Source organism: Hyperolius riggenbachi, chromosome 3 (genome assembly GCF_040937935.1).
Source record: "Hyperolius riggenbachi isolate aHypRig1 chromosome 3, aHypRig1.pri, whole genome shotgun sequence".
Classification (NCBI taxonomy): Eukaryota; Metazoa; Chordata; class Amphibia; order Anura; family Hyperoliidae; genus Hyperolius; species Hyperolius riggenbachi.
Window position 1 is genome coordinate 51,386,018 of NC_090648.1, and position 21,422 is coordinate 51,407,439.

At 45.2% G+C, this 21,422-nt stretch overlaps 1 protein-coding gene across 1 annotated transcript in view; it reads right to left on the reverse strand.

Annotated features, from left to right (window-relative positions):
- The window catches only part of LOC137562603 (complement C3-like), a 168,623-nt gene that overhangs the window by 38,963 nt on the left and 108,238 nt on the right, over positions 1 to 21,422 (reverse strand). Inside the window, exons 26-31 of the mRNA XM_068274107.1 lie at positions 12,026 to 12,185; positions 10,989 to 11,084; positions 9,336 to 9,486; positions 5,814 to 5,977; positions 3,634 to 3,792; positions 1,321 to 1,380 (exon numbers count right to left, since the gene is read on the reverse strand). Coding sequence (XP_068130208.1) covers positions 1,321 to 1,380; positions 3,634 to 3,792; positions 5,814 to 5,977; positions 9,336 to 9,486; positions 10,989 to 11,084; positions 12,026 to 12,185 — 790 coding nt within the window. The remainder of the gene's footprint in view (positions 1 to 1,320; positions 1,381 to 3,633; positions 3,793 to 5,813; positions 5,978 to 9,335; positions 9,487 to 10,988; positions 11,085 to 12,025; positions 12,186 to 21,422) is intronic.

Here is a 21,422-nt window from a genome sequence, read left to right on the forward strand (position 1 = left end):
ACTTCCTGCGGCGTAGCAGGAAGTGACGTCAGTGGAGCGCAGGCTAGGCTGGAACGAGGAAGAGGTGAGTGATCCCCGCCCGTTGCCTCTTACAGCTGCAGCCAGCCAGCCACGCAACTTTTTAAAGCTGGAGGGGAGCGGAGGACGGGGGACCCAGGCGAGGGAGGGGGGGGGGTCCGACCCCCCTCCCAGCCTCTAGGCCCAATACCCCTTCCTGCCCGCTATCCCCTTCAGCTCTGGCGGCCCCCCACACCCACGGCTTGGGGTGGGGGGGGGGTTTGCTTAAAGCTTTCCTCTGGCGGCAAAAAGTCTAGGGCCGGGCCTGCTAACGAGTGTATGGCCATCTTAAGTTAGCTGCTATGAGAATGCTGATGCCTACAGTCAAATAGATTTGCAGCAGTTTCGACCATCAGATAGATTTCTCTCAGAAGCCTGTCAAATCGAATCTGACAGGAATCTATCTGATGTGCGCCACACACTAAGAACAGATTTCCAAAAGATTTCAGAATGAAATCTATTGGAAATCTATTTAAAATCAATCTAAATAAATTGCACCATTAGATCCAATACAACTCTATGGGCCATCGATCTGCTGCCAGCAGCAGATCGAGCTAGATTTTCCATCAATTGAAATCGATCGCAAATCGATCGATTGGCTGTTTTAAAATAATCGATTTCCGATCGATTCTATAGAATCTAACGATTGATGGCTGAAATTGACCAGTGTATGGGCCCCTTTTATATTAGCGCCATCCCGGCGCCCAAATTTCTTTGCGGCTTAAATGCCGTGACCGCAAAAAAGGAACTATAAAAACACAAATGTTTTTCAGGCAGGAAGAGAGAGGACATTCATACAATTATTTTTACAGAAACATATCAGGATAGGATGAAAACAATTTATAATAGTATTAGACACCATTCACAATTAAAAGCGCAAAACGTTTTGCGGAAAAAAAAAATCACTGGACACTGCAGCGATTCTCCCGCGATCGTGTTTAGTGCTTCTATAGCACTGAAACGTGATCACCGGGAAATCGCCTAAAAATGGTGCAGGCTATGCGTTTGCATTTGGCGATTTACGTTAATCGCCGGAGATTAACGCAAATCGCCCAAGTAAGAACGGGCCCATAGGGTATTAAAGTACTACCGCTTGAGCGTTTTGCTGAAATCGCCGGCAAAACGCTCTAGTGCGAATGGGGCCTTAGACCGTTGGATATTTGCCTGGTCACACAGAAAGCAGTACAGTGCTATTGCTGTGACGGGTGGGGCATGTTGTTAGTACAGTGGTGAAGGAACAGAGGAGGAGGAGTCTGTACTTACCGTTACCGTACCCTGGCCTGTCCCAACAGCAGAAATAGTGAGCTTGTCTTTCACAACAGTCTGTGGGAGAGAAGCAGAGTCATTACCTTGTTTTCTGCCATCCCGGCCTGTTATACACATGTACATTATTTCAGCAAAAATCTTGTCTATTATCAATCTCACCGCTGGGGCTGCAAGCTTTGTACTGCCTGATGTGGTACAAAGCTGTAAAGAGCCGTAATCCCGCGGTGCTACTGCCTACATACCCCTTCTTCAGTAGTAGGGAGAGCCTGAAACATGTTGTGTATTGCCACAGTACAGATAAGTGCAAGTTTACATGCCAGTAGAGTGTGCCTTCTCGTCTTGCTATCAGGTTTCTGTAGAAACCCAATGTAATGATCTGCTCTGCTGTCTGCACAGGCAGACAGATTTTTGACCATTTTTTAGGTCTGAGTGCTGCAAGTCTCTGGAAAAGAGACCTGTCTTCACTCTGCAAGTTTCAGACTTGCTCTGCTGGTGAGGAATTTGCATCCACTTGTCATGCAAATTGCTTAGCTGCTTCCTTTGATGGCTTGCAGTATAAATGCCATTTCCTCCCAGAGTGCCCTGCTGGTCATGATGGTTTGTTCCTGCTAACTTGCCTGGAGTCTTAGCCCTCTGCTCATCATTGGCTATTATTGCTGGCTTAGAGTAGATACCCTTTGGGAGTGCGCCTTGAACTCCTACTTAGTGCAGTCAGCTTTGTGTTATTATTTGTACTGCTTATTCTGTTTTGTCTTGTCTTTGCGATTGCACTGCCACCGTTGGCGGTAGTGAATCGTTCTGTCTGTTTGGATCGCACTCACCCTTGCGTTAGATGCAGTGGAACTCTCTGTATTCTGTCTTGGAGTTTAACCTCGGCTGCGGTAGCTGCTGGTTACTCCTTCTGTCTGTCTTGTTGTACGGATCGCGCTCGCTCTCGCGGAAGAGCAGTGGATTCTTTCAGTCCTGTTCCTGTGTACGGATCGCGCTCGCTCTCGCGGAAGAGCAGTGGATTCTTTCAGTCCTGTTCCTGTGTACGGATCGCGCTCGCTCTCGCGGAAGAGCAGTGGATTCTTTCAGTCCTGTTTCTGTGTACGGATCGCACTCGTTCTTGCGGAAGAGCAGTGGATCCAATCTGACTTGTTCCTGTTGTCTGTCTGGAGCAAACGCTTGCTGTTGCCTGAGGTGAGGCAACCGATTGGCAAGCGTTTCTGTTATTTGTTTGTGCTTCTGGGTTCATTTGATAGTTAGGGTTGGCGTGATTTGCCTCTGTTGCGCTTCTCGTGCGGAGACCGCGCCATTAACGTGTTTTGTCGCTGTTGCGCTTTTCGCGCGGCGACCGCGTTTAGATTGTTTGTTATTTTCTTTGGCATTTTGATCATTCTTGTTACTGTCTTTCTTACTACGTCTATGCTCCGTCTTTACTCCGTCTTGTGTCGCTGTTAGCAATCGCCATTCTTGCGTTTGCTTTCCCACTTGGTTTTCGCTGTTGTGTGTTCACCATCGTCAGGTGGCGACTAGATTGGTGGACATACACACATTCTATCTCTGTGCTTATTCAGTCTTGTGTCGCTGTTAGCAATCGCCATTTCTTGCGATTGCTTTCTCACTTGTCTTCACTGTTGTGTGTTCATCGTCGCCGGGTGAGGACTTGATTGGTGGACATACATACATTCTGTCTCTGTGCTCACTCTCTTTCATTAGGGGCTATCTTGCCCCGTATTGCTTCCCCTCGTACAATTCCTGTCTGGCGTCTGTGGCAGTGCAGAGGCTTTATTCCTCTGCACTCCACAGCTCCATCTGCCGGTGGGAATTCTCCCACTACAGGTGCATTGCACCACAGCTGGGTTCTGTTATTCAGGCGTTTGTGGAGGATTTCCGCAGTGTCAGCGCACATCTTGTGTGCTGACCATGGAGATATTCCGCAATCGTTACACCCAAGTGCAGCTCAACCAAACTTTGTTTTATACAATTTGTTGGAATAAAGAAGCAACAGCAGTCATGCTTAAACTGAGCATATGCTAAAATGGTCACAAAGTGGCACTTTGAATTTTTGGTTAATGTGCTAAAATGGTCAAAGGTGGCACTGTGAATTTTTGTTGATGTGCCTGTATAGTGTTATGGTCTGTTATGTTACTTGACTCTGGGGTTTACTCTTTTTGTCATGTGAGATCTATCCCTGTTATTCCTCTGACTGTGATACTCCAGTATAGCCTACTTAGAAATTGCTCTGCTTTGCGATCATCACTACACAATCAACCCACATATCACACTTTGATATTCATTGAGGGCAGCTGATGTCGGCCCACTGACCTTCTCGCTGCGCTGGACCACAGAGTTGTCCTTGTTGATTTTCCAGCTGGAGCTGCGCTGTCTGCCGGGCACGGTCAGCTTCACGTCCATGTCCACCTCATTCATCTGAGGGACGAGTGTCTGGTATTCCGATAATGCCTGGAATACCATAATGGTGGCCTGCAACGGGAGAGATTGTAGATCAACATCTAAAGCCCCATCTACACCATACAATTTTTTGTCCGATTCGATTCATTGATTCGATTCAATCCAACATGTCCGATCGGGATTCATTCGATTCAATTTGCCATTGTTTTGCAATGGTAAATTGAATCGAATCCCGATCGGACATGTCAGATTGAATCGAATCGAATCAATGAATCAGACAAAAAAATTGTATGGTGTAGATGGGGCTTTAGATACATCTCACTTGTCAGATGTTTCTAGTTCAACATGAGTTAAAGAGGAACCACAACAACATATAGTAGAATGCAGCAAATTATTCAGGATACCCACTTTAATGTTAAAGGACAACTAAGGCAAGAGGGATATGGAGGCTGCCATATTTATTCCCTTTTAAAGAGGAGCTGTCAGCCATACTATCTCAGAAAAAAAACGATCAGTCGGCGACCAGTAAGAGCGGGCACACGGTACTCCGTGAACACCACGCTGCATATGCGGAAGTGATGTCACTTGCCCATGTCAGTGCGGTGTCCGCAAGGTCCTAGCGCCCGCACTCACTGGTTGCCGGCTGATCGGAGGTCTGAAGCTGAGCTGCTGTCGCTAGGCATTGGGGGTAGCCGGGGGGCGGGGGAAGCTGGCGGCCAGGGGAGGCGTCCGCCTTATTTTGCCCAATGTGCGGATGCCCATGCTTATATATAAGTAGATAAATACTTGCTCTACTTACATAACATATGTATTGCACGGTCCACGTTTTGATTTTAGTGATTTTTCTACAGTAAAAAAAAAAGAGAAAATCCTTCTTAGCATTCCCCATTTTAACTGTGGCTCTTTTGAAGCCAATCCTGATGTAATTTCCTCCCTTACTCTCTTTTGCCTGATTTGCCCGTCCTTCACTATAGAAAGTGCATTGTCTCAGCATGAGAAATATTGGCCAATCAGAGAGGAACAGAGGTGTGGGAGGGGAAAACAGGAGTGAAAGAGGCTTCAGCCAATCAGGCTGCATTAGTTAGACAACCCAGCATGCCCTGCAACTTCCTTTTTGTGTACCAAATTTTGTGTGTACCAAATAAGAGTCGGGTAATCAATCATTTATCAACAAGAAAAGTAATAGTGATTTTAACGTTTGGTTTGCCTGGTTAGCATCCGTATTACTTGTTTCCCAGATAAAAATAAAGAATTGATTTTTGATTTTATGTCCGACAGCTACACTTCAAAGAGGAACTGTCACGAAAATCTTAAAATTTAAAACACATACAAATATGAAGTACATTTCTTTCAGAGTAAAATGAGCCATAAACGATTTTTCTCCTATGTTGCTGTCACTTACAGTAGGTAGTAGAAATCTGACATTACTGACAGGTTCCCCGTTGTTCGGGGAGCTTTATCTCCACCGCCGTGGGACCGAGGAGGACGGGGGAAGCCTCAATAGGATCCAAAGGCTTCCCCCACCCCAGGTGAGTACCCCCCAGGGGAGGTTTTTCTCAATACAGGTTTTCTTTAAAGAGAACCTGAACTGAAAATAAAAAGTCAAAATTACCATAGACAAGTCATACTTACCTCCTGTGTATTCTACTCCTCAATCTCTTTCTCCTCTCCTGCGTCCCATTTGTCCTCTGTGATCAATGGATTTCTCCGCCCTCCATTTTAAAAATGGCCATTACCCCCAACAGCTTCCTGGTCAGCACACTGATAAACTGTTATATCACCCATTTAAGCCATAGGAAAACATGGACATTACCTTGCACATTCAGTTGTAACTGACAGCTGCTGATATATAACTGACAGCAACTGGTATATTTCAGTTCTGACAAAATATTGTCAGAACTGGAAGGGATCACTGTAAGAAGAAAAAGGTGATCTTCTGAGAGGAACTGATGGTGAGGTTAGTATGTAATATTCATTTGCAGCTACATCATGTTTATTTTAAATAATTTTCCTCGTTTCAGGTTCCCTTTAAAATCTAGTATAGCTGAATTAATGATTATGAGCCTCTCGGCCCAATTCCTGGTAAGCCCTACCTGTGTGGATCCGTAGCCTCCGCCATAGTACCTCTGTTCTGTCAGCCAGCGGGCCACAGGCGCTGCCAGAATATACTGCTTGAGATTGAGGAGGGCCAGCAGACCGTACGATGTGGCTTCAATCATGTAGAGATCTGCAGAGTAGTCGGCCCAGTGGTTGCTATCTATTCACAGGAGAATGTTTATAAGTCAGATGTTATCATGGTGTTCTTACAACAACAGCAACAAACAACATTTGTAAAGAGCTTTTCTCCCATAGGACTCAAAGCGCATAAGCAAAGCTCAGGCTAGTGATTGGTTGACTGATAAATTTTGGTACAGAGGAAGAATTCTATAAGTCCGGAAATGCCAGGCTAAACAGGTGGCTTTCCAGTCTGGATTTGAATAACTCCAGGGATGGGGTTGTCCTTACTGGGTGTGGTAGGGAATTCCAAAGTGTAGGGACAGCATGACAGAAAGCTCTGGCTCCAAAGGTTTTAAGGTGCACTCTGGGAGTCACCAAGTTTATGGAACCTGCTGATCCGTGGTTAAGAGGGGTGTGGCGCAGTTTCAGCACATCCTTCATGTACCCAGGGCCCAAATTGTGTAGGGATTTGAATGTCAACAGTCCAATCTTGAAAAGTATTCTCAATTTTCACAGGTAGCCAGTGCAGTGAGTGAAGAATCTTACGTCCAAGCTTAAATTACTCCAAAACTTTTATGTAGGTTTTATATATATAGTGAAAACAAAAGGTTGGAATCTCTTCTAGGTGTTTACTACTGACTGTGTCCTCTTTTGTGAAAACATTCCTTGCTTCCTGTCAGAACAGGAACTGAAATAATAGGGACAGGCACTGCAATGATCAAAAAGTGTTTTTTTGTGAATTTGGGAGGAGTTAGTGCTATTGTTAGGCTTTCATTGCCATCCCTCACTTCCTGTTCCGGTGACTGCCTGGATTCAGGATACAACCCAGGTGGTCTTCAGAACAAAAAAAAATGAAAATAATTCTCCCAGTCACCCTGTAGTGGGTGAGGAGGAGGAGTATAGAGATTGCCATATTAAATTCCCATTAAAGCAAAACTGTGACAAAAAAATATAGATACTTTCCACAGTTGAGGGAAACATCTGGATGAAGTAAAGCAGTGGTGTCAAACTCAATAATATAAGGGCCAAAATCTAAAGCTTAGTCTAATTTGGGAAGCCATAGGCCTCAATTCACGGAGCATTATCAAACGTTTATCAAACACTTTATCAAACGTTTGATAATTTATCTCATGGGTAAAATCTCACTAAGGCGTTATATATTTGTTGAACGTTTTATCGGTAAAACATTCGATAAATATATAACACCTTAGTGAATTCAAAATTAGATTTTACCCATGAGGTAATTTATCAAACGTTTATCAAACGTTTGATAAAGTGTTTGATAAAACTCCGTGAATTGAGGCCATAGTGTTTATTCAGATCTAACATTTACTGTCTCAAACTAAGTGTCATAGCTATAGGGACCATGGGGGGGGGGGGGGGGGGGGGGGTGTACTCCTCCGCTGTGCTAATCTGCAATGTGAAGAGAGGGTGTTGGTGGGGAGGGGAGGGTGTGTTACCAGGCACATGGGGGGATTTGATCCCAGGAGGGAACCTTGTGGGCTAATTTAAATGGGGGGTCCCATGGCGGTTGTTCCTGCACTCCAGCTAAAACTGACAATATTTCAACCAGAAACACGGTCACTGGTGGCTCCTCTGGATGGGAAGGAGGGTGTTGTCATTCTTTTACTGCTTACAATGATGCACATTTGAAGCTCTTGAGGGCCACATAAAATGGCAAGGAGGGCCGCATTTGGCCCACGGGCCTTGTGTTTGACACCTGTGATCTAGAGGCTTCTCCGATCCTCCTCCAACCCACTGTTGCTTTCTGGTTCCCTCTCCTTCTTTGCAGCTGCACTCCCGTCCATGTATGAGTACTGGTGAGGTGCACAAGTGCAAGTAGCACAATGCTGCCCATGGACAGAGGAAAAAGCCATGCACAAGTTTCTCCGCGCTACTGCACAGGGGCAGGCCTTATTTAACCCTTTGCAGCGCGGCCACACACGTACACAGCCTGGATCACGGCCGTGGGTACATATCCGACAAGGCTTGTAGAATATGTTCAGAGGCAGCCACAGACCTCAGGGCCTCGATGCGGAATTTGGACCGCCCACCCCCTACTAACTAGATGTGCCCCCCTCAACCCCAGTATGGTAGATACATTTGCCCCCTCTCTCCTCCTCCCACCCTGTATGGTAGCTAGATGTGCCCCCCCTCCTCCCAGTATATTAGCTAGATTTGCCCCCCACCCAAGTAAAGTAGCTAAATGTGCCCCCTCCTTCCCCCTTACACCCCAGTATGGTAGCTAGATGTGTTCCCCCTCCCCCCCTGTATGGTAGCTAGATGTGCCCCCTCCCTCCTTCCCTCAACCACCCTCCCACTCCAGTATGTCAGCTAAATGTGCCCCCCCACCTCCGACCCCAGTATGGCAGCTAAATGTGTCCTTTCCCCTCTTACCCCCTATATGGTAGCTAGATGTGCTCCCCTCTGTCTCCTCACCCTCGCCGGAGCTTTACGGTGTGTAATGGGGAAGATTAGAAAGTGCACACACACACTCACCTCTTACAGGTTTCAGGTGCTGGAAGTACCGTCTGTCCACTCTGCACCACCACCGCTCTGTACTTCCTGCTTTTCAGATTTGGCACTGGAGCCCAAACTGAGAAGCAGGAAGTATGGAGCAGTAGTGATGCAGAGCAGGCAGACATTCAGGAAGTGCATTTGATTGGCCCAATTCCAGGCTACATACAACCTGCATTGATTTTGAATGTGAGATGGAATTGATGTCGAGAGGTCCATGTGTTATATAATTTGATGTCATTTCCTATGCACACTCACTCTGTATGTAACCTAAAATCTTCTGATTAAAATGTAGGAAATATATTGTTCAGATGTATAACCAGATATATCGGTAATGCTTGTTAATTTGCTGATGTTTATCAAATAAGTTGATTTTCCTTCAAATGTGTATCAGATCAATCTATACTTCTATTCCTATGATTGGAAGAAACAGCTCACCCAATCACAAGACAATGACAAGATGCTTTACAGTTTGTTGGAACTGGACAATCACAAGATTATGAGAAGACAGCAACAGACATTACTCAACCAGAAGAATACTTATACCAGCAGATTTCACTAACCAATGGACGATCTAGCTTGTTCAGCAATTATTCTTTTTATGTGGACTATGTATATCCATAAGAAAACCCATTTTTATACTTCATATTAACATGTGATTACACTACGTCTTTAGCTTAATAAAAAGCTCTCCCCGAACTTTCTAGGGCAGATAATTATACTGTCCACTTTCGGTGTGAGACTCTCAATTATGCATGCATAACTATTTGGTTTCCAGGTAGACCCGAGGCCTACAATCTGGGAGAGAATTTCTCAATTTCTTATATCTTTTAAAGAATCCTTAGGATCTCCTTGACCACAGCTTTCCATCCCATACAAACCTGTGGAGCTCTTGAGGAGCTGCTTGTGGTCTGGCAGTCTTCCCAACAAGGACAGGGCGTAGGACGTGATGCAGATGGTGTACGGCTTCTTCAGCCTGTCCACAAGACCTGCCAAGAAAGTCACGCTTTTCTCCAGTTTGACATCCAGATCCTGAAGCCACACAGAGAACAGGAGTTATTTACTACAATGGAGGAAAGCAAGAGGTGGAGCTATTTAAAATAACTAGTATCAATTTATTATCACAAATACCGTATATTCCGGCGTATAAGACGACCCCCCAACTTTTCCAGTTAAAATATAGAGTTTGGGATATACTTGCCGTATAAGACTACCCCTCTTCCAATGTACACCAAATTAAAATAAAAATAAAAAAATCATGTGCTGGTGCTGTGTATGAACAGATACTGGTGCTGTACTGTATGTGTTACCCAGTATATAACAGTGTATATAGTCAATTGACTTGTTGCATTGGTCAACTCTCCTTAAGTAGACTGGTCAGCTCTCCTTGTCTACCTGTTTATCAGAGTGGTATGGAAGAATAGATTGCGCTCCCTCAGCAGGGAGATCTGAGAGGCGGTAACAGGATAGGGCATATCACCCGGCAGCAATGACACCCGGCGTATAAGACGACCCCCAACTTTCCAGAAGATTTTCAAGGGTTAAAAAGTAGTCTTATACACAGGAATATACAGTAGATAAAAGAAAGCAAACAAAGCATTAAGTCATACTCTAGTCTATATGGAGAAATACAAACATCTCAAAAAGTACAAGTTCGCATTTTTAATACTACTGCAAAAAAGGTCCTTTTATATGAAAGTGAAACCTGCAGGGCCATTTCTAGCTCTTTTGTCACCCCAGACAAGAAGTCCTAACGGAACTCTTATTGTTACACCATAGTGGCCCAGAATAGAGTAAGCAGCATGAAAACAAATCAATCAAATTTAACCGTAGCAGGATGTGATTGGTTCTTTTTTTAAGCTGCATACAAAATTTGCATAATCCTGCATCAACTCAAAATTATTTGAGTTGCCCGCCCCCTCCGATCCTCCAACCCATCCCCTCCGATCCTCCAATGACCTGCGCCTAGTCGCGCCATGCATATCTCATTCCCATGCACGATTGCAGGACTTCACTAGGGCTCCCCCCACTCTCTGGAACTCGCTCCCACTAGCCATCAAACCCACCCCCACCTTTAATACCTTCAAACAAGCCCCCAAGACTCACCTTTTCATGCTCGCATATCCCCCTACACCAGCACCATAATAAGTTCTGTTAGACACCCTCTCAAAAGATGCACCTACTGTCTCCACCCCCACCCTTTAGATTGTAAGCCTCTGGCAGGGCCCTCCCCCTAGTGTTTCCAGCTTGATTATGCAATCTTCCTGTCAATCACCCCTCTTGTGGAACAGAACAGTCTCTATTTTGACCTATGGCACTGTATTGTTATCAAATCATTTGCATGATCTTGTTTTGTTGTGAGTTTCCGTATGTTCTACCTTGTATGTTACGGTAACTCATTTATATATTGTGCAGTGCTGCGTAATATGTTGGCGCTTTATAAATACAATTAATAATAATAATAATAGTAATAATAATAATTTGCATCTCACTGACCATCCCTAATTGTCATCACTACCCCCAGCGCTACTTACTGGAACCTCCTTCTCACAGACGCTTTTGGCTTCCACTAGAGCAATGACGACAAAGGCCGTAAGTGACGCATCGGGGTCCGTGTTTCCGGTTCCTCCCTGCAGAGACAGCACAGGGTAAAGCAACAGTGACACGGCTTCACATCAGTGAAATTATTAACTGTCTTCTAATATTTAGATCATTTTTAGCAAAAACATTAGATTTTGTATGAGTTTGGGAAAGGCAAAATATGCATTGCATAGGCAAAGGCCCCCCTACTGATGCATGGCAGATATACTGTAAATGTGAACAGCCTATAGGCAGCCATAGACTTTAGCCATCTGAAAGGACTCATGTGGTCAAATGTAGATGTGAGGCACTCCTTCCTTTGATATCTGAAACAGCAATCTGTGAAGCAGTCTGTTGCTACTACTGCTATGCTTTATATAGAGTTGTTTAACATTTGTTATTTAAATCCCTACTACTATCCAGGGCTGGATTTACAACTCAGAAGCCTGTAGGCACAGGCATTCTGCACCCTAAACTCCTCCCCTGAACACAGGCCACACCCCCAAGCAAAAATATTCTGAACTCTAATCCCTGCCTTATGTCACTAACTTTGAATCTTACACACTAATCACTGTCTCATATCATTCTTAGTGACATGAGACACGGATTAGGATGTAAGTGCCTCAGTCAACGATATGAGACAGGATTAGACTGTAAGCTCCTGAGGTCAGTGTTCTGAGGAGGATGGGCCACCTCTCCCACATAAGGCACCTGTAGGCATGTGCCTACTACGGATGTAAAAACCGATTAAAAAGCGGAATCAGAATCGGAAATGCATGCAGTGTGCAAGAGGCCATACACCTGTGTAGAGATAGCGGACATAGTAGAAGATGAATTACAAGAATTCAGGAATTTAAATTTTCCCCTATTAAAGTTCATATCTTGCAGGAGTAGGAGAGCATGGTATTCTTGGTTGCCTAGCAACTCCTCATCTATGTAGGCCTCACTTAACTTCCTGAGATAGCATTGGATTTAAAATTCCCCAACATACCACCATCTCTCCGTGGATGACGGGAGCGTCTTCCTTGAACACGCCATTTGGTAGCTGCTTTTCGGAAAGAAGCCATTTCATGGCCCCACACAAGATCTCTTTCTCTACGTTAATCAGCCTTGTCGACATGGCAAACACTTTCACCACGTAAGCAGTCAGCCTGTTGGAGCAAAGGAAAATTTAGGTGAGTGTTGGAGGGGAAATGCTGAAACTGGTGAGATACATCTCAGAGTGGGTGCATATAACAGTAAAATTATGAAGTGCCCTCATGGTCCAGCAGATTCAGACATCTGGAAATTATATCCACTCTTAAATGCTTTCTTAAACTGGACACCATCTCATCCCTTCATAATTCACAGGAAAACAAAAACAAGAGCTACTGTTTACATAGAACTTTGGTTGACTGACTTCCCGCCTCCATAAGCCGATTGGAGGAAGGTTATGGAAGGCAGGGAAGGAAGGGACAGAGGCAGGGAGCCGCGCTATACAGGAGGCGGGGGAGCAGTGGTGACCGACAGTCAAAGGTAAATAACAGGCTAGCAACAATCTGCTAACCTGCACATTTTTAAATGGGGGACAGCAGACCCCGGGGGGAGCCAGGAGGCACATACTGTAATGACACAGAGGCTGGGCATTGTATACAGAATGTGCCTCTGTGTCCTAATATGATTTCACAAACCCACCTCAGGTTCTTTTTAAGGGGAAAAATGTCTATTCTAACTCCAGGTGGCAGTCAAATAAAATACCTAGATCAATTTTGCTAGGAATCAACTAGTAGTAACCATAGCTGTTGATCTCCCTCAATGCAAGGAAAGCACCCAAGCTTCTTTTAAATGGTGTTATAGGATTTGTCATAAATACTTCCTGTGGTAAAATATTCCACATTTTAATGTTTGCTGTTAAGAACCCCTTCCTACAGTAAATAGATGGCAAACTCTTTTTTTGGCTGAGCAATCTGGTACTCTTGGCGCTCTAGTCTCGAAGCCCTTGTTAGCAACAGCTCCCTTACTGCTCACTCTGAACTCACAGACACTCTTTGGGCAGCACTGCCCCACACCCTAGTTGCTAGAGCTCTCAATGACTGCCCCGCATATCCCCAATGTACTGTATGCTGCTATGCCTGTCTCAATAAATATCTTTATGTTTTGTCAATGCAATGTCTGTCTATGTAACAATGCCTATGCCATGTGTGCCAAAATCAATTCCGAGGTACGACAATTGTCGTACTTGGCGAATAAAGTAAATTCTGATTCTGATCTCAGGGTGTTTCAAGTCCTATCTCATAGAGCCACGTTAATCCATGAACACACTCCTAGGAGTTCTAGCTCACCCTGTGCTTGCTTGGCAATCTGTAACGCTTTAGTGAGAGCTTCCATCCCTCTGATTACTTTAGTTGCTCATCTGTGTTAGTATGTTAATGTCCTTCCTATAAATGCAGGACAATATCAACCAGTGGTAAATAGAATGGGGTTGATTCACTAAACCGTGCTAACTCATTGCGCGTGAAAACCATTACGCGCGTTATAATGCAGGCAAAACGCTAGCACACCCCAATGTCTCTATGCAATTCAACCTGCACTGTTTTACTTTACAGATGTTGCTATGCAGGAGAACAGAGGCTCCAAGAGGATAAAAGGAAGCTAAATGAGCTTAAAAACCAAAGACAGAGGTGCCTGGCTCTTCTACTGACCACATATGCTATTGCTCCGTTGTTATTGCCTGATAAAGTGGGATCAAACCTGCGAAACACGTTGCATATTTGGAGTTCATAAATAAAATACATTGACTGTCTTTACTACAGTCGTTGTGTGTCTACTTGGAGGAGGTAAGTCCACCACTACCTCCTCTATTTACCAAGAATTTGGTTTTTAAGCTCATTTAGCTACCTTTTATCCTTTTGGCGCCTCTGTTCTCCTGCATAATATTGAGTCCACCCTGGGTGGAGGGTTGAACCCCCTTTTTCTCATCTACAGAGAGCGACTTGTTATTCCTGAGTGGGGTCAGAAAAATCTCCCCACCTGCCTTTACAGTGGTTGCCTAATGGTAACCCTGGTTTGTGAGTATTAATATTTACTCTATCTAGTAACCATTTACCAGTACATATTACACTATTGGGGCCCTTGGTGTTCCTTGTTCCTACAGATGTTGCTGGCTGATCTATTAGGTGCAGATGAACGTTCCATGTTTATGAGAACCAAACAGGACATATGTGTAGAGTGCATCTTGAGATGTTCAGAGGGCCCATTCACACTAGAAATTGCAAAACACTAGCGCCTAGCTAGCGTTTTGCTCTAGTGATTTTACCGCGATTAGCACGGTACAAATCATTGGACACTTCCGTGAATTCAGCACTGTATAGCGATCGCTAAATTCAAAACGCCCACGATGGGCACCAATCGTGGCAGTGACAACACTGCCATAGGGTAGAATAGCACTAGCGCTTTTAAAAAGCCCTAAGGTGAATGGGCCCTCAATGTCACAACCTTTTACTGCCTAGCCAGGAATTTATATTTGCCGTGTTCTTGCAGGAGAAAGATAATGATGCTTGACCACGTACAACATACGTGAAAGGACATTGCCTTCTAAGGACCACATTGACCTTCGGAGAGGTTGGGTGTGACAATGGATGCTCCACGACAGAGCAAGTGTGTGTGTGTGTGTATGGTGTGTGTGTGAGCATGATACTCTGTATGAAAGTACAAGGTTAGTGTGAGCTCCTCTCTTTCCATCCAAGTTTCTCGCTGACCCTTCCATATTTCCTTGTCTCTTGGTTAGCACTAATTTAATTCTCAATAAATTACAATGAACCCACCTATTATGCAAATAAATCAACCCCTTTAGTGGCATAACTAAAATTCACTGCCCCCCTCCCAGCAAAACCTTGAGGAGTCCCCTGCAATTCTCACATCCCTTTCCTTGCCTCCCCTCGTGCTCTTCTTGGCCTGGGGACCCATCTCACACGTCATAAAAAAAGCATGGCCATTATGCTCTTCACACCCATAACAAGTGTAGCCACAACAACCCTTGATCTGAAGTATAGCCCCCTGTATCAGGAGAAGGAAAGGTTAGTAGTTGGGATCCCCTCACAGCTCTGGGCCCCGGGGGCTACACCCCTCTAGTTACACCCCTGGACCCCTTAGTTAAATATCCAGCCATCCTGCATTCATACCTATGCACTCTCAGAGAGCAATCTATGCATTTTGTGAATAGGGTCTGATACAGATAGTTGGAAACCCATACACTCATGTGGCTGATTAAAGTGGACCCAGATTAAAAATACAAGATTTCAGAAATAAAATCTATTTTCTAAATTATAATAATAAATAGCAGCCTTTTTTCAGCTGCATAATGACAAATATAAAATATTTTACATTTATTGGAGGAACCCCTCCCTTCCTTTCAAATTGCCGGAATTTTTCCGGCAAACTGGTGGAGTAGATAGTGTCTGGCAATGGAGGAATTGCTAATGGCTGCCCCCAGTATAACCCTAGCTATGAAAAGACAAGGGTGAAAAGCATGCACTGAAATGATCATAGGTTTGAAGGAGTTGTGACGCCGTCGATATGACATATCGAATGCGTCATGGAGGTACGAACGCCAGTTCTTCGCAAACCAACCAAACTGACAGTTTTTGGTTTAAATACACTTTTTTTTCCCTTCGCCAAAGGGCTGGAGAAATCTTTTCATGGTCAGTTAATTAGCCTCCTGTGAAAAGACTCTCTGCCAGCACAGGCCGGCTGTTTATGACCTCATCCATCAGGTGAAGGGTAGATATCAGTTGACAGAAGCTCATAAATTGTAGCTTTCTCCAGCCTGATAGGCACCGACCCAGCAGGAGTCCGACACATAGCTGCCTTGTGGCCTGAGTTGAAAGGAGACAGGAATGATCCTTATCACGCCATCTGGGCACCCAAAGATTCAACAAAACTGTAGAAACTGTATTTAATAAATAGGCACAGTTTGGTAATATTTCTGGTGTTCCCAAGATCGCAGTTCCCTCAAATTCACGGAGTTTATTAGATTCCACATGACACTGGTCCTGAGAGATTTTCAGCCCTCTGGATCTTTCGGAACCAGTGCCAGTAAGGTGAAAGGGGGGGGGGCGGTGCTATTAGCGATCCAGACTCCTCGTGTTTGGTATTAGCAGATTCACACACTTACGCTGATTGTGAATAATCATTCGGTTTTTGATATTACCTACGGGCATGCTGAGAGCGGGCAAAATATGAATTGGCCAAAAACCTCTCCCTGCCTAAGGGGGCATTGCCTTATTCAAATTGCAAGGCTGGACTTGTATGTGTCATAACTCCTCCCACCTACAGTGAGGAACAAAACTGACATGATCCAAAAGTCCAGGGTCATTTACCTTCAATCTGATGCCTAGTAACATCCTGGCAGCCCGCAGGGACACGGGCCAAAACCTCCATCTTTGAACTTTCTAACAAAGGCCTGTTGGCCGCATGGCAACCGCCATTTTGGGACTTTCGCCAAAGACTTGCGATTGCCGCATGGGCTACCAATAACGGTATTTGAACTGTGTATATTCAGACATTCTGTTTCTCTTCCTCTCTTCTCTCTGTCCAATCAATCTGTTCTAAAATAAGCTGTGTGTATGTAGTTTAGAAATAAACTAACGATTTTATCGTTCAGTTGTGTGCCTTTTCTGGTCATCTGATTGCTGCTATAACGAATCTGCCCTCTGAAGAGTCAGTCATACTACCGCATTGTTTTATGATTTGCTTATAAATTGTTGATTTGCTAGCTAGGTTGTAAATAACCGTTTCTTCCTTCTAGGATTAGCTAGTACCAGATTTCCTGTGCAAAATCGATAACTTCGTTTCTCGATTATAAATACAATTCGAGATTGCATCATATAGGGACCCAGTAACCTTTCTTTAACGTCACATTGCTCACAGTCTTTAAGCCGTCGGAAGTGATTATTCCCCGAACGGTGACTTGAGCGTGTTGAACGTGATTGGGCTGGCTACCGTATTATGATAGCGTTGGAGACTGTCCGCTCCATACAACCGGACAGTGGTGGCAGTGTATTTACCAGATTTCCAGCGCGAAATCGATATTTTTAGTTTACAGATTGTATATACAATCAAAATTGTACATGTATGGGCACCTCCAACCAATCTTAACCGTTTACTACGCACACAGTGAATTTGCCTCCAGCAGTCTCTAGTGCATGAGACCTGTATGGCAACAGTGGCCTAGTAATACGGGATTGGTGAGTGATTGTCCCATTACATATTGTCGGCAGCTGCGCGACCAATCTTTATTGTCAGTCTGTTCACCGTACTTCCTGCGTATGCTAACGGGAGCAGATTAGACGGGATTGGCACGCTCTGTCGCCCTTTACTTTCTTCCCTCTGACGATCCAGCAACCGGTCTCGTTGTCCGTCTGTGCCCGTACTTCCTGCGTACGCTAACGGGAGCAGATCTCGACAGGATCGCGGGGCTGGATTGTCACATTGGTGGGCAGTGGTGGTGATAGCACACCCCAAAACCAGGCATAGCCAGCTTTTGGGAAATCAGAGCGCAAAGATCTGACAAACTCAGTCTTTGCAACCAGAATAATAAGACAGTGGTAACTAAGTATCCTGTCTGGCAGAACCGAAGTTCTGGGCACAAAATGGTACACATTGATAGTGAATAGATTGGTCTACATTTCCTAACCTTTTCTTTGCTATACCCTATTCTTTCTTATACTCTTCTCTTCTGAATGTCTGATTCAGTTCAGGATCACCAAAATTGGTCAGTTCCTGACGTGCAAGCCCTCTGCGAATCGCACGGCATTGCTGCTTGCAGCACAAACAAGGCTGAGCTGGTGGCATTACTCCAGAGATGGAATCCTTGTCGCCACCTTGCTTAATGCCTCTATTACCTGCAGTCCTGATAACCCCGGAGTGGTTGGCAAACCTGACTGACCAGGATCTGCGCATGTACCCGGAGTTACAAGAACTTCTGCTCCAGGAGGCAGAAGAACAGCGCCAGGAAGCAGAACGACAGCGGCAGTTCCTGAGAGAGGAGCGCCAGCATGAGGCAAAGATGCTCCAGCGTGAAGCAGAGCACCAAGAGCGACTGCGCCAGTTTGATCTCCAGGCCAAGGAGTCCAGCGGGAATTGGAGTTGGCAAACCTGACCGGCGAGGAACTGCGCCGATACCAGGAGCACCGAGAGTGTCTGCGCCAGCGGGATCTCCAGATCGAAGAGCTACGGCTCCAGCGTGAATTGGAGTTGGCCCAGCTAACCCAATCAAATCAGCACTCTTCACTATGTGTTTCGGTGGAGAGATGCGAACCTCTACCCGTGACCCCCACAGCAAAACTTCCTGCCATGGAAGAGGGCACGGAACGAGACTTTCCTGTGCGCACCTCTGAGAGGGCGTACCATCAGGTTCCTGTACCTGACAGCCAGAGAACTCTGGTGCTGGGCAGTCACAGAACACTGTCCCAAGACTTGGAAGGAGGTAAGCCTACTGCATTTGCTCCTCCTGGTCCGGTGAGCGTTGCGCCACCGAGACCTGCAGCTGCTGCTATTGCTGCATCCCAGTCTGACACACCTGCCATTCGCACGTGTAATCTTTGTGGCTTGACTGGCCACATACAGTTCTTCTGTCCCAAGAGGAAAAGAACGACCGTCCCTAGCCCGAAGATGGCTAGCAACCCTGATCCGTCACCTGCATCACCCTCTGCACAGCCTGTCAGCGTGTCAGAGATGCTCTACGGTTCCGGAAATCTTCACAGTGCTCCAGTGGACGACCAGATCATCTTTTGCTCCAGTGCTCCAGAAGCAGATGTTTCCTTGGTCTGTTCCGACCTTGCCACAGAGGAAGATATTCTCCCACAAAAGCGCCTCACCCTGACTGAAGTCAGGCCCAACCACCACAACCCTGTTATCCCAGGTCCCGAGAAGGCCGGATGGGGGGTGGGTTTTCCAGAGTGGGCTGTTGCTGAGTTTCCCTCTCCTCCTGTGCTTGGCACTGATCTAGGCACGCTTGTGTGCCCTTCGGAATTTTCTGCTGATATGCAGGAGTTCCCAGCAGGACTCCCTGACCACCAGGTACTGTACAAGCCTTTGGGAAAACAGGGAGATGTCAAACCCTTACCTGCTATTTCTACTGTACCTAACGCCGCTGGGCGGGAGGTACCCCCAGATTTACATGTACCAGCAACTGACTGTCTTTTATCTCTTTCTGCACCTGTTATTACTAATGAAATTGCATGTGTCCGTGATAATTGTGATAGAAACGCTGTACATTCTTTGGCCATTACATGCTCTATGGTCAGCCGCATGAACTCAGAGCTGACAGCAGGGATTCCCTCTGACAATTCTGACTTTCAGGCGGGTGACACGCATGCTAAAAATGACATGTCATGTTATGCAAACGCTTTTGATAATGTTGTGCATGTCTGTGAGAGTACGCTGGATGACGCTTTCAGTGTCACCGGTAGCCTGGACTCAGGACTATCTGGAGAAGTCTTGAGTTCCCCTGATATCTCTGACCCCCAGACCAATGTCAATATTGACGTGATTTTGATTTACCCAAAAGGTGATGTTTATTGTGGTGTACCTGTGCAGACAGACACACACAGTACTGTTGGTAACCTGAGCTCAGAGCCTGCAGGCATTCCTGTCAGCTCTGACCCCAGAGAGTTTGATTTTAAGCAGCTGACCTCAGATCACACTAGGTAGCTGGCTGAGACTTGTAGTCCCACATCCGTGAGGATACTACAGAGCGACTCCAACCTGCGTGCGCTTAGTGGCCAGACCGCTAAGCCGCCAGCAGTGGAAGCTCCACTACAGGTGTACAGGGAGAATGGTAACTACTCCAGTGAACCCATTCCCCATGTAACTGACACCCCAGGTGAAAGCACGGTCCATGTGGATCTGTTAGAAGCCCAGTCAGATAGAACGCAGTTAGTTCTGGGAGAGCACGGCCAATTAGAACAGGAAGACACAGGTCCCCTGCCAGGCTTGATAGCTCCCACACGAGAATTGGCGGATGATGTGAAAGTCACCCCCCACCTCTCGTACTCCCCGAAGGCCTCGCTGAAGCGCACTGCGCCCCCACAGCGAAATCTTCGCAGCAACCCTGGGCTGGATACAGCAGTTCACAGAAGGGACCCGGAGACTCACAAGCCCTTATGGCAGATCCCCTACAGCGCCTCTCCGGAGGTGCAAGCAAAAGAGAAGATGAAGTATGAGGAGATGTTACAGATGTCTGTCCTCCGCAAATCCTCTAGCTCACAGACCACCATGTTCTGTGAGGCCTATAGGATGCCGGACGACATCCCAATAACCGTTGCGTATCCCATGACTCCCCTCGGTGATCTGTTGGATTGGCTGGCATCCGCCAACTACCTAACGATCATAGATCGGAGCTACGGATACTGGCAGATAGTGGTGCTCAAATACCCCTTTTTAAAATTCGAGTTTGGTCGAATTCGAATAGTAAATTATTCGAGGTCGATCGAATATTCGAGTCGAATAATTTTTACTATTCGATTCGACCTCGGACTTCGAGCTCACTATTCGAGTCGGTATTCGAGCTCATTATTCGAGCTGACTATTCGAATTGGCCTTAAATAGCTTCCAACACTTGTTTTGAGGGTGAATGATGCAAGAAACATCTTTTTTTCCAAGTAACAACAGCAAGTGATTATGTGGGGATGTTCCTTTAAAAAAAAAAAAGGTGGAAAGAGAAGTTGTGTCCAGAATTTTGTTCAGTACTGTATATACTTCTTCTTCTTCTTCTTCTTCTTCTATATCTTCTTCTTCTTCTTCTATATCTTCTTCTATATCTTCTTCTTCTATATCTTCTTCTTCTTCTTCTATATTGTCTTCTTCTTCTTCTTCTTCATCTTCTTCTTCATCTTCTTCATCTTCTTCATCATCATCTTCTTCTTCATCTTCTTCTTCTTCATCTTCTTCTTCTTCATCTTCTTCTTCATCTTCTTCTTCATCTTCTTCTTCTTCTTCTTCTTCTTCATCTTCTTCATCTTCTTCATCTTCTTCTTCTTCATCTTCTTCATCTTCTTCTTCTTCATCTTCTTCTTCTTCATCTTCTTCATCTTCTTCTTCTTCATCTTCTTCATCTTCTTCTTCTTCATCTTCTTCATCTTCTTCTTCTTCTTCTTCATCTTCTTCATCTTCTTCATCTTCTCCATCTTCTTCTTCTTCATCTTCTCCATCTTCTTCTTCTTCATCTTCTTCATCTTCTTCATCTTCTTCTTCATCTTCTTCTTCTTCTTCTTCATCTTCTTCTTCTTCTTCTTCATCTTCTTCTTCTCCTTCTTTTTCTATATCGTCTTCTTCTTCTTCACTTATTTCTCTTTTCAATTTTTTTTTTAAAGAAATGCAGCTATTTTTGAGCGTAACAAATAGCTGGT